This window comes from Astatotilapia calliptera, chromosome 7 (genome assembly GCF_964374335.1).
Source record: "Astatotilapia calliptera chromosome 7, fAstCal68.1, whole genome shotgun sequence".
In the NCBI taxonomy this organism is placed as follows: Eukaryota; Metazoa; Chordata; class Actinopteri; order Cichliformes; family Cichlidae; genus Astatotilapia; species Astatotilapia calliptera.
In genome coordinates this window covers 12,366,247-12,379,867 of record NC_137428.1, presented here as the reverse complement: position 1 = coordinate 12,379,867, position 13,621 = coordinate 12,366,247, and the positions used below count along the sequence as shown (strand labels likewise).

Sequence of the window (13,621 nt, the reverse complement as noted above, 5' to 3'; positions counted from 1 at the left end):
TTAGACATTTTCTCCTACTCTGTGGTTTTTATTCTTAATTTACCTTTCCATTTATAAAACTTATAAGACTTATTGATTTTCTTGCAGGTCTCCCATGTGTTAGCATCTCTGCAGGCAGGTAACCGTGGCACCCAGGCCTGCATCACTGCTGCCAGTGCAGTGTCTGGAATTATTGCAGACCTTGACACCACCATTATGTTTGCAACTGCTGGAACTTTGAACCGTGAAAATGCAGAAACCTTCGCTGACCACAGGTACTAATTAGAGACCCTCTGTAGGCTATATTACAGATGATTTGTTGATTTGACAAGTTGATTTGCAGTCTAGTGTCATGATATGATCAGGCTTTGTGAACATCAGCAATGCATTTTAAACATGCAAACATCTTATTCTGGCTTCAGAAACCAGCAAATTACCTTAGCCTTATTTTGAGAAAGTAAAAACTACAACTGGAGTAAGTAAGTAGTAGTGGAAGGAACTATGGCCCTGTTCTAGGAAGCATGTTTAGTGAAAATTCAAAATTTGTAAACCCCGGAATGATGGTTTCTGTACCAGAAAGAAAGATAAGGTCATTTTTGAGTCGAAGTCATATAATGTTCATCTTTGCTGTTTTTACAGGGAATGCATCCTAAAGACAGCCAAGGCTCTGGTGGAGGACACCAAGTTGCTGGTGGCTGGTGCTGGGGCCAGTCAGGAAAGGCTGGCCCAGGCGGCCCAGTCCTCCGTGTCCACCATTACCAAACTGGCAGATGTGGTAAAACTGGGGGCAGCCAGCTTGGGTTCCGAAGACCCAGAGACCCAGGTATGGATGCATTTTTGTCTGCTTCTATACTGGCAAATATGTATGTTTGCTTCTTATGAAAAGGTACAAATATATTAGACCGCCTGCCATAATAACAAGAAAAGCATTTTAGAAATCTGTCAAAAACTTGCTTAAAACTAAGGATTGTGTTATTATTCATTAGAAAAATATTAAAGTGAATTTTTTATGGCCAAATTTGAGCCAGCGTACTGACTTTTCTGAGAAGTCAGAAGTTAATCAAACATTTAACAACTAAAACTCATTTTACTGTTTAGGAATGCAAATAAATAGCTGTAATTTGGCTTCTTAATGAGAAAAAGAAATGTTTTTATTAAAGAGCTTGTGCATCCTAGTAGATGAACCATTATGGAAACAAAAATAATTATTGTAATTACCGATACTGTTAATTTAAGGCAGCTAGGGCATAAACCTTACATTGGGTGGTGATCAAATAATTTGTTAAGCACTGTATCAGATAACAATTTAAGCTCTGTGCCCTGCTGAGTACAGGTGGTGTTGATCAATGCAGTGAAAGATGTGGCCAAAGCCCTAGGAAACCTCATCAGCGCCACAAAGGCAGCTGCAGGCAAGCCTCACGATGACCCCAGCATGCTGCAGCTTAAAAATTCTGCTAAGGTAAGATACAAAACTAGCAATCAGTTCAAGTCAGTTTTATTTGCTGACACTTTACAACAATAGACACCTTGACTTTTACGTGGTTGTAATTTTTAACAAAGCTTAAATATGTTTTTCTGGCTTGAACATTTCATTTAGCTACCTCCTATACTTTACAAGGAGTAGTTACAAGGGCTTGACACCATTTGAAAAAATAAGGCAACTTGAAATTGCCTTATAATGTGCAGGTCTGTGGTATAAAGGTACAATTTTACATGGCTACATTAAATCTGCTAAAAGTATACAAAAAAAAATAGCTGATTCTGAAAGGATCTGGTGGGAAGCACTTAGCGATTTTACACTGAATGACCAGAAGTTTTTATAAATGTGCAGTTCTATCTGTGCATTGACAGATTTGTAATGTTTTATTTTTCAGGAAATTATATTTATCATTGTCCACACATGAAATTATGGTCTAAAGCTACTGTTTCCCACATATTTATTGGCAAGCAAGTCATTGATTTTTCTTTTTACAATTTGAGAAAATATTTAAAGTTTAAAGTTTATGCTTCTAAGGACTTCAAAACATTCAGGATCTAAATACATGTCCAGATGCTGATATTGAACAGGTAGTGATATACACATATACATTTTGTTTTGGTTTAAGTTTTATAAAAGCACACAAAAAATAAAATTAATTCTAGATCCTGAAAACACATGATGATATAATGACAAATACAAACTTTTAAAAACAGTTTTATGTGTACATGCAGTTTTATTCTAGTCTAATTGCATGGAACCAAAATTGGAAAATTGAAGTATCAAGAGAGGATTTGTAATTATGTTGCAGTGAAATTCTTACCAGTACAATGAATACACGTTTAAGATTAACACATAAATCTTTTCAGTTGTTAGGATTATTTAAAAAGAGCCTTCACCAAATCCAGAGCACTTTGTACTTGGTCTGTATCCAGAAAAAAACACCCCTTCATGACCTTTTTAAATGTCAAAAACCTAAAAGCAACATCTTCTGGATGAAAAAAACCCAAAATGCTGTCCACTACAATAGAAAACAGACAGCATATGAAGAGAAGGAGAGACAAAAATATTTTCTAATATGTAACAAATATAATATATAAAATACTTTTTATTATATAGTGTATATATATTTAAATATTTCTGTTAAGTGCTACGTATTCTAAAAATCTAATTAAAATATGCTAGTGACATCTAGTTTAAAAATAATGTATCAAATATTTAAGATATTTTCATCACTCTAATGTATTACCACATAATTTGACCTGACTCCTCTAGGTGATGGTGACCAATGTAACATCGCTTCTGAAGACTGTGAAGGCTGTGGAGGATGAAGCCACCAAGGGGACGAGAGCTTTGGAGGCCACTATTGAACACATCAAACAGGAATTGGCTGTGAGTGTGGGATAAATGTTTCTTTACAGTTTAAGCCAGTTGGAAATACCCTGCCAAGGATTCAGTTAAAACACAGGAGATTCCTCCACAGGGGCCATGGCCATTTCCTAACCCGTTTCACAAGCCAGTGAAAAGCTTTTAGAATAAGAACCCTCATCTGCATAATATTAATATCTTCCAGTTCAAAACTTTTGAGGCAACTGCCATCTCAAAGATGTCTTATGGCAGCAAGAAGAGAGTTTTGACTAAAGGCCTTGGTGTTACATAAAATAGCTTTTGGGACCACATGTCCTACCATGAGGTAAGTAAATTAATGCACAAGGAAAACTCACTAACATTCAACCTGGTTTTATCACACAGGTATTCAACAGTGCTGATCCTCCAGCAAAGACCACCACACCAGAAGAGTTCATCCGCATGACTAAAGGAATTACAATGGCAACAGCAAAGGCAGTGGCTGCTGGGAACTCTTGTCGTCAGGAAGACATCATTGCCACAGCTAACCTTAGCAGAAGGGCCATTGCTGAGATGCTGCATTCCTGCAAGGTACGGCAGACCATGAACTACTAAATAGTGTTTGTTCATGGGCTGCCAAACAAAGTTCAATGTGCAGTAATTAATGAGGTCTCAGAGAATAGTTTGGTAGGTATTTTTGTCATAATGACAAAAAATATATACATACAACTTAGACACTATAATATTGGCATTTCCAATATTCAAATTACATGGGACTACTTATAATCACATGCAGCTCTAGCCAGAATTACCTTTTAATATGAATAAGATATCTTTCTGCCCTTGCTATCACTGACTGACTTTTCTTACTGTTTGCCTTGCAGCAAGCTGCCTACCACCCAGAGGTCAGCAAAGATGTGCAAATGAGAGCTCTGCGCTATGGCAAAGAATGTGCTTCTGGATATCTGGGATTGCTGGAGCATGTATTGGTGGTAAGATGATATGGAGAGCAGTGAATAACAGGAATTTTAAGCCTCTGTCATGACAGCATTTACACCACAATCACTAGTACCTTCAGCAAGGAGAAATGCATAACAAGCACCTTTTTCAGAAATTCAGTCTGAAAGAATATAAAATTACATTAAAAAAAAAAGCAACATCTAGACTAAAGATGAAATAACTAGTAGATCAGTGTTCCAACATCCAGAAGAAGCAACTGCTATCACAACTAGAGATTGATGAGGTACAAAACAAATTCTACAGCAAGAGGGAGCCAAGACATCAGGTTAGGGGGGAGATTTCATCATTCCAACCCTCCAATCTCGGAGAGAGCGCTAATGGATGAGGCACGAGAATGGCTAACTAACTAAATGAAGAGGTTTTATCATAAATTCAATGGGGATGAGGTGAACAGCACTAGAGACCAACTTCATGCCAATAACACAAGTATGGTATTTACTGAGGAGTTGCTCTGTCCCCACTGCTGTTCTGCATAAGCCTAAACCCCCTGAATGAGATCATTCATGGGACTGGCTATGGATGCCAACTACAGAATGGCGCAATTATGACTCATCACTTCTACATGGATGACATGAAGCTGTATGCCAAAGTGAATGAGACATCCACTTACTGCTAGGATTTACAGCAATGACATTGGAATGTCATTCGGACTGGACAAGTGCAATTGGATGGTAACAAGGAGAAGGAATGTAGTCAGAACTAAGCGGATTGCACTACCAGAAGGAGACTTTTCAGACATTGAGGACAGCTGTACCTCAGGAGAGAAATCTTCTGATCGGAAGGTTCGTGCTTTGGTCCTTGGCTGCTGCAGTCTGCATGCCAAATATCCTTTGGCAAGACACTCTCTGGTGAATCCATGAATCCATCAAAGTAAATATGCGTGTGAATTTTGGATAGAAAGCATTTTCTCAGGAAAAAAAGAGAAAAACATACTTATATAAATGGATGTGAATGGGTAAATGAGGCAAGTTGTATAAAGCAATTTGAGTGCTCAGGTAGAGTAGAAAAGAGCTATATAAAAACTAGTCCACAGCTTCAGATAGAACCTGGGTATCCCACAGGCAAATGGGAACCACGAAGAGGCTGCTAGGAAAGCTGCAACCACCAAATACCTGCAAAGAGTAAGGCAAGCCCTGAGGAGTCAGCTGAATAGGAAGAACAAAATCTGAGCAATCGACACCTATGCCCTGCTGGTTGTCAGATACCCTGCTGGAATTATAATATGGCCAAAGGAGTAGATAGAAGCCACTGACATCAAGACAAAACCCTCCATGCGTATAGGGTTTATCCCAAGTCCTGCAACCTGACACTGTACGCTAAGGGGAAGGAAGGAGGCTCATGACTTGAGTGTCAGAACCACTATCTAGGATGGCACAACATAGATCCCTGAGTATATCGGGAAGTTAGTCTAGTCTTGCTACACAACACAGTATAACTGAAAAAATGTAAACATACAGAAATAAAGTCGCATCTTGAATTTGAATAAAGAGCACAGAATTGTAATTTTACACTTTTTTTTGTTTTAATTTTATGCATGTTTTCATCTATCCGCTCTGCTCTTATTGCCCCTGTACTTGATGTTCATCCAGATTTGTAGTTGAACTTTACTAAAAGGTGATATGATACAGGCTCATTACTGCCTTACTAGATAGTAAAGCTTAGATATTTGACTCAAAGGAGAGTGGCGTACGGTGCAATGTAATATCATCTACTTTGATTATCTTAGCATTAGTTTAGTACAGGCTGGGATTTGATTAATTCAAGTACATGCAGTAATAAAGTTTGTGACTTTCTTCCTTTATACACAGATCATCATGAAGCCATCTCATGATCTGAAGCAGCAGTTGGCCAGCTACTCCAAGCAGGTGGCAGGCTCCGTCACTGAGCTTATCCAGGCTGCTGAGGCCATGAAAGGTATCTAAATCTTTGATCTTTAACAACTTTGCCTGAAGTTAAAGGATTAATATATAGCACTGTTTTTTTTCTACTGTTCTGTAAAGCGCTATACAAATCCAAGTTTTTAATTGTCATTATTATTATTATTATCATCATCATCATTATTAGACACTAGATGGTATAAGATCAGGTAGTATTGATTTAGTCACTGTCTGTGTCAATAGGGAGTGTCAAATAGGAAACCTGTGTGGCATCCTATAGCCTCAATTTGCTACATGCCACCTAGGTAAACACTGCTACTAACTAGGTAAACCCCTTTTTGCCCATAGGATTCTAGGTTGGGGTTGATGGAAGAGTTTAAAATGTGTTTTTGAGCACAGAGTGACAGTACTCTTTTTTTCCCCCCGTGTCTTTTAGGCACAGAGTGGGTGGACCCTGAGGATCCCACTGTCATTGCAGAGAATGAACTGCTGGGAGCTGCAGCAGCTATTGAAGCTGCTGCCAAGAAACTGGAGCAGCTGAGGCCGAGGACTAAGCCCAAGGTCAGAGGGTTTTTTACAGAGCACAAGTATTCACACTGATCCTGTTAACCTCAACACCAGGTCACAGTCATTTTGTGTGTCACATCTCTTATGTGCTGACATCTACTCACAACACAGATAATGGCAGCACCCCAAAGCTTATTCTTGACGCTCTTAATACTTTTCATACTTATTAATTTATTCTCCAAACCAATATTTCCTGTAGACAACCCCTATTCATTTTTTGTCTGAATATTTTTGTCTCAGCCTCTTTTTATTTATTCTTGCTGTCTTACTATTTATATTTAATTCCTGCACAGCTAGCGTGGGGAATCCATAGTTTCATTGTGCATGTACAATGACAATAAAGAGCTAGTCTGTTCTATTCTACAGTTAATCATAGTGCAGCATTTTTCTTTACTATTGGTTTGTTCTCTAAAACAGGAGGCCGATGAGAGCTTGAACTTTGAGGAGCAGATTCTGGAGGCAGCCAAGTCTATTGCAGCTGCCACCAGTGCTCTGGTAAAAGCTGCTTCAGCAGCACAGAGGGAGCTGGTGGCTCAAGGGAAGGTATGTGAGAACCAACAAAAGAACTGATATGTGCATTTAAACATAAGCGAAATCCCACAAATAAAGCTAATAATCATTTCTATCAAGGAGTTTAGTAACATTCATTCATAAATGTCATTTTGATGTCCGTCAAAAATAATTATCCTGGATTTTCAGGTGGGGGCAATCCCAGCTAATGCTGTAGATGATGGACAGTGGTCTCAGGGGCTCATTTCAGCTGTAAGTCTCCTGTTATAATTTTGTAATTTTTTTAAAGGTATTCCTAAAACATCTAACCACTGAGAACTTTGACTCCATAGGCTCGAATGGTCGCTGCAGCAACCAACAACCTGTGTGAGGCAGCAAACTCTGCAGTACAGGGACATGCCAGTGAAGAGAAGCTCATCTCATCAGCAAAGCAGGTGGCAGCCTCCACTGCTCAGCTGCTGGTAGCCTGCAAGGTCAAGGCTGACCAGGACTCACAGACCATGAAGAGGCTCCAGGTCAGCACTGCATGTTAATTTTGCTCAAGGCGCAAAAACACAGGAGAGCTACTATTACTTCTGTTACTGTGCCACTTTAAAAGGCCTTATTTGGCTAGATGCTGAGGTCAAAGTCACAACTGTCAAGAAGAGACAGAGTGTGTAGCCAGCCCGATAAATGAACATAAACAAAAGGACAAGGAAAGATGGCAAAAGACTGGCGGTAGTATTTAATACTGTCCAAGGTCAGTTTCACATTTTGTTTGTTCTGCATGAAAAAAAAAAACATTATTTATAACACACTTAACACAACTGGAGAGGTAAACATGACGTCATGGGTTATTATGGACAGTAACTCAGGAAGCGGGAACCCAGACAAAAGTGGTGCACAATGGTGAAAAGATGTTTCAATCGTGGCAGTTCCTTAAAGCTGTGCAGCCTTTGAACCATGTGTGAAATGACCCATTTAGCCAGACCCCTAACAGATGCATTGCAAAGCTAGGTGACTGTCATATTAAAATAGATGTAGCTGTGGTAGCATTTTAAGAGAAATAGCTATGTAGTGGTAAATGGTAAATGGCCTGTATTTATATAGCGCTTTACTAGTCCCTAAGGACCCCAAAGCGCTTTACATAGCCAGTCATCCACCCATTCACACACACATTCACACACTGGTGATGGCAAGCTACTTTGTAGCCACAGCCACCCTGGGGCGCACTGACAGAGGCGAGGCTGCCGGACACTGCCGCCACCGGGCCCTCTGACCACCACCAGTAGGCAACGGGTGAAGTGTCTTGCCCAAGGACACAACGACCGAGACTGTCCAAGCCGGGGCTCGAACCGGCAACCTTCCGATTACAAGGCGAACGCCCAACTCTTGAGCCACGATTGCCCTTGTAATCACTGAATTGTTTGTATTGAGTTTGTTTTAGCTTGAGCCATTTTCTCAAGACTGAAAAGCAAAGAGTTAGGTCCAAAATTAGATCTGACATGGGCAAATTCACCGTGAGATGTGTGCTCGTCATCTCTACTTATGATTCCAACACTACAGTTCTACTGAAGGGACAATAACATTAGTCATTCTGCAACAGCTGAGGCTTTTAGAGAGCACACAGTATATTATAGTGTATTAATAGGCTGGAATTTCAAAGTTTAGGGTTACAGGTGAGCTGCGTGATTTGTACAGCTGCTAACAAGGATTAGCATGCTCTATATTTGGCACAAGTAAGAATGCCCTTTGCATATTGCTTTCTTTCAGTATTTATTAAATGCTGCTCAGAGATGTATTTCTTTCTGTGACATCATTGGGTATATAATTTCAGAATGGGCAAAGCTCCTGCAGAGTAGGTGTTTAAGGCTCAGAAATTGGTTATATAATGATAGTAAAGCATTTTCACAGGTTTGGTATAACAAATTAGTGACTCTTTAAAAAGATGTAAAACCTTTTTCTTCTTGCTCAAACTCTGCTCAAAAGAGTTGTTATGACCTTTTAGGTGTAACTGATGCTCGGCATTTGCAAGACATAACAGAAAGTACAAGTATTTCCTGTCACTTCATCCACCCAAAAATACTATCTTTGAGTGTAGCTGTGAGCACATCGGCCTGCCAGCCCAACTCATATTCTCTGATCCAATCAGCAGTGGCTTATCTCCTCCTCTTTTGGACCTGCAGCTGCCACCACAGTAATTCTCATACATTTATGTCTACAAGAGCTCTGGAAACAATCTACCCAGTCCACACATAGCACTAAGAACTGGAAATATTAGCCTTGATCTATGATTACACTAGAACCATTTGCTCTTAGCTATATTCTGTATTAATGGTTCCTCTATTAAATGTTTGAATATTTCTGGAAAGAAGGATTTTTGAACTCTTTTTTTTATTGCAGCCAGTAGTTTGTGGATAACACAGTTAATATTTTATGTTATACCACCTACAAAAATCTAATATTTCATATTAATTAATTTATAAGAAGAATCCTCGCAATCATATGCCACAATAACATTTTCTGTTAGCAAACGAATAAAAAGTCACACAACATAATGTCCATTGATGCTGTCTGCAATGTTGCCTTCTTGTAGTTCAGTCTTCTCAGTTTTGACTGCTTTACCTCTGGCATCACAGAGCACTTCTCCTGTCCGAATGACATTCCGATGTCATTGCTGTAGATCCTAGCAGTATGGATCAGTGAGTCCATGTAGAGGTGTCTAATGATTCTGTAATTTTAAAGCAAGTTCCAACTTGACCACCTCAGAATTAGATGAACAAAAATGAGCTGTGTTAATAATAAAAATATATTTTTAGTTTCAGGTACTATAGTTACTAGGCTTAAATGTTGTGCTTTTTAATTTACCTTTGTTTTTCTGTCATTTGGACATCAGCACAATGTAAACTGCACATCAAGCACTTGGAACTGCCTAATGTAGCCATGTTTTTACACTAGCAAATATAGCTTACGGCTGTAACATTGAGAGACGTTGTTCTATTGGCTTGTGTTGTTGTTGTAGTGCCACTCAGGCTGTTAAAGTTGCGAACATTTCACCACAGCACTCGTTTCCATTGTCCATTTGCACTACATCACCTGCAGAGGAGGCATACAATAATTGCTCAATTGGTCATGATAATTTGCATATTAATGATCAAGGAACTGACCTCACAATCCATTGTTCATTAAGTGGGCTAGTTTCATTTATTGTGCAAAGGTACTGTTTATAAGGTTGGGGAAACCTGCAGTCAGCTGAGACTGAAGAAGTCACTTGGATGATTCCGAAACATTTCTCCCACTGAAAACGTTACGTCCAGATGAACAGAAACTTTTTTCTTTTTTTTTGGTTTTCTTACTATGCTTATGCTCCCCATTTGGGAGGATGTAATTTCAAAAGGTGGGCTCTGTGTGAAGGTACTGAAAGTGCATCAGTGCAGTGGAAATTGTAACTGCATGCCTCCAACCAAACTCATTAGCCAAGGCCACAGGCCACGTACCTTAAAGCTTTCGAGATTTATCTTCATGTCTTTAAGGCTAAGGTTTGGGAGTGACATGTGTTGCACCTCATTCTTCTCCTTAAGGTAACAGAATTCATAGACATAATATTTTGCTTCATGCATTGTGCCTACATGATGATATATGATATTTAGACAATCAGGGAGGGAAAAGGGCTCCAAGAGAAATTTTCTGTCTGTGTGGAAGTGGATGTTCCTGGATTCAAACAGATTTACTGTGTTGTTATTTAATTATTTTTTCTCGTCTCAGCCCACTGGCTGATTCAGCCCACTGAGCCTCAAAAGGAGAAACCTTGTCTTCATTGAGCCAAGTTGCCCAATAAGAATTGTTTGGCTTTGACTGATGTTTGGGACTGATCCTTGTTGCCTTTTATAGCTTTCCTCCTGTGTCAAGAACAAAACAACTGTTATGGTTTTCTGTCAGAGCCCAGTTGGACTCATTACTGCCTTTCCAGGAGTTGCTGTTTAATAGAGAAAGGTTGATGACTGTGTTCTACATGCACCTCAAAGACTCAAATCATAGACCATTGGTTAGACATACTGAGTGTCTTTTATACATTCCTTTTGTAATGTTTTCCATCTTTACTCAAGTTTAAAGCCTTTAAGTTGTGATTTGACTTGAAATCTTGTGTGCGTTTCTGCAGGCTGCTGGAAATGCTGTGAAAAGAGCCTCTGATAATCTGGTGAAAGCAGCACAAAAAGCAGCATTTGAAGAACAAGACGACCAGGCTGTGGTGGTCAAGAGTAAGATGGTGGGAGGTATTGCTCAGGTAAGTTAGAGATCCAAAGCACATGTTCTACATGTAACTTCGCCTTCAGTCTCATTGTGTGTTGTAAACTCATTTGTGTTACATTTCTATAATCGTGATAAAGCACTGTCTCATGTGTATGTGTGACTGTGAAGTGTAACAGCTGGGTAGCTCAGCAGGATAGGACTGAATTAGAAAAAGGGAAACTGGAAGTACTGACCCAGGATGGGCATGTGGCTCAGCTGTACGCACCGCTGTTTTATAGGAAGAAAGGTCAAGTTCACATCTTTTGTATAGGTTAGGACTTAAGTGTGCGGAGGTCTGGATTGGGATCTGTTCATCTGACTTAAGTTCAGTTTCATGTGTGTGATTGTGAAACAAGTGTTTCTTAAGTGTGGTGACATGGTGACCAATTGTGTTGTGTTGTAGATCATTGCCGCTCAGGAGGAGATGCTACGGAAAGAAAGGGAATTGGAGGAAGCCAGGAAGAAGTTGGCCATGATCAGACAACAGCAGTACAAATTCCTCCCGTCAGAACTGCGGGAAGATGGCCAGGAACAGTGAGAGAATAAGTGTGCGTCTGTAGCAGCATGCAGTGTCGTCAGCAGAAGTCATCTTTGGAATGATAAGGACCTGTTCTCAGCTCATCTTTAAGTGGAGAAAACTATAACATATAACTATAACTGTAACATTAAACAATCTGACTTCAATTCCACAGCAAACTGTTTCACATTTAGTTTCAAAAGTTAACAATGACGTCCGTAACGCTGATTAAGGTATCTGTACTTTTGATTATATGGTTACACACCTATCAGTATATTTTTCGCTATTTTGAATTCTTTTTTTTTCATCTTTGTGTGTACATGCTGTGTAAAATGGCAGTCACGCCATTAAATTATACTTGCCTTAACTGTCCTAGATATAGATATCTTATATAGGCAAGCAGAATTAATGCTTCCATGACAATTATGCAGAATCCATGCAAATTTTATATGCCGTGTGTGCGTGCGTGTGTGTGCTGGTATGCGTGTGTGTGTGTTTACAGACACAAAGTGCCTTGATGTATAGGAGTTCATTGTGAAAAAGAGATCTGTGGTTGTATGACAGTAATGATATTCAATATGTTAATTGACGTACTGGTTAAACTTAATATATAAAATTACACATTTTAAATCTAAATTGGGATAAAATAATTATACAGTGGAAAAAATCATAGTGTTTTTTTACAACCTTCAGAATATGTTAAAAGGATATCCTCCAGTACATTGCTATGTTTTTCTGTGTGGGTTTTTGGATTTAACCATCTTCAGTATTTAGCCAGAAATCAGACTAGAGGACTCATTTGTGTTCAAATAATGAAGCCATATATTTAATTTTTAAATATTTGAGATTGTTGCAAAGAGTCCAGCACTGTCAGGATTTCTTTAAACAAATAAAGTGTTTTAAATTTATACCTTTATGTATTATGTACCAGGGACATGGGATCAGCTGTAAGTTTATACTTGTATCCTAAGTTTTTAGTACTTTCTATGTAACATGACTTGTGCTTGATGAGGGTCTAGTAGAGAAAAATTATGAATATATTTTTGCAATTACACAGTGAAAGTGTATTTGCAACAGGAATATTTGACATTAAATTGACTGTATTTGGATTCTTAGTGGTTATTGACTTGCTCCTATGATATGTTATTTGTGGGATTTTTCTAAAGAATTCCTACAACTGAAAAGGAAATGATCTGAGGTATATATTGGCATTTTATATGGATGAACACAAAAATAGATTATAAGATAATGATTAAAATCTGCCCTTACGTTGGCCTTTTTTTCTTTTGCATATTATTTGCATATTATTTTTAGGATAGCTAGAGCAGTATGCAGTATAACATACAAAGGCTTTTTAAAATTTTGTGCACATTTTGACTAATTATAATGCTCATTCACAATAGTACCGATGATGGACACTGTAACTGTGATTTATATTCAATAAAGACAGTGTTTAAAGAGATGTTGACATCTGTTGTTTAACAGTTTGTTTGTCCCAACATAGATATCATGTCCCTAAAAGGTGAAAACTCAGTGTTACACAGTGGAGAATCTATAACACAGCTTGCATTATTTTCAATAAATATATTTAAACAAAATGTGTTTGGAACTATATTCTCTATTTATTCTTTCCCCTCGCCCTCAACCAGTCAGAGACTGCTTATGCTACATCTGCTTTTCCTGTTAAAACTTCTTCCCTTCATCCTCCCTACCATTGCCCAGTGCTTGTTTAAAGGGCTTCTTTACATTACAATACAAAACACCTTTAGACAATTGTCGTGAACTGAAACTACAAAGTAAATAAAGCTGAACTAAATGGATATTAGCCACATGTCTCACTAGTTACCTTATTGCCTCTAAATAGCAGTAGTGATTGTATAGCTCGCAAACCTGTATCTTGTAGAGACTAACACATTGTTAAATCGTCTCACTTTAACTGAAATCATCACACCCCACTGCACTACAAAGCCCTTGTGGGGACTTTCTCAACTCTGATTTGAAAGTAGGACCTCCTCATTTATACAGATAAGTAGAAATGGAGACTCAATAAAAATAAAT

General features: G+C 38.6%; 1 protein-coding gene across 2 annotated transcripts in view; it reads left to right on the top strand.

Annotated features, from left to right (window-relative positions):
- tln1 (talin 1) overlaps nt 1-13,161 on the top strand; it is a 62,300-nt gene extending 49,139 nt beyond the window's left edge. For both annotated transcript variants that reach the window (XM_026172851.2, XM_026172850.2), the window contains exons 45-57: nt 88-254; nt 619-802; nt 1,313-1,438; nt 2,732-2,848; nt 3,209-3,394; nt 3,688-3,795; nt 5,632-5,737; nt 6,137-6,261; nt 6,685-6,810; nt 6,967-7,029; nt 7,110-7,292; nt 10,916-11,041; nt 11,450-13,161. In XM_026172851.2, coding sequence (XP_026028636.1) covers nt 88-254; nt 619-802; nt 1,313-1,438; nt 2,732-2,848; nt 3,209-3,394; nt 3,688-3,795; nt 5,632-5,737; nt 6,137-6,261; nt 6,685-6,810; nt 6,967-7,029; nt 7,110-7,292; nt 10,916-11,041; nt 11,450-11,584 — 1,752 coding nt within the window. In that variant the 3' untranslated portion in view covers nt 11,585-13,161. The remainder of the gene's footprint in view (nt 1-87; nt 255-618; nt 803-1,312; nt 1,439-2,731; nt 2,849-3,208; nt 3,395-3,687; nt 3,796-5,631; nt 5,738-6,136; nt 6,262-6,684; nt 6,811-6,966; nt 7,030-7,109; nt 7,293-10,915; nt 11,042-11,449) is intronic.
- The last annotated feature ends 460 nt before the right edge of the window (nt 13,162-13,621 follow it).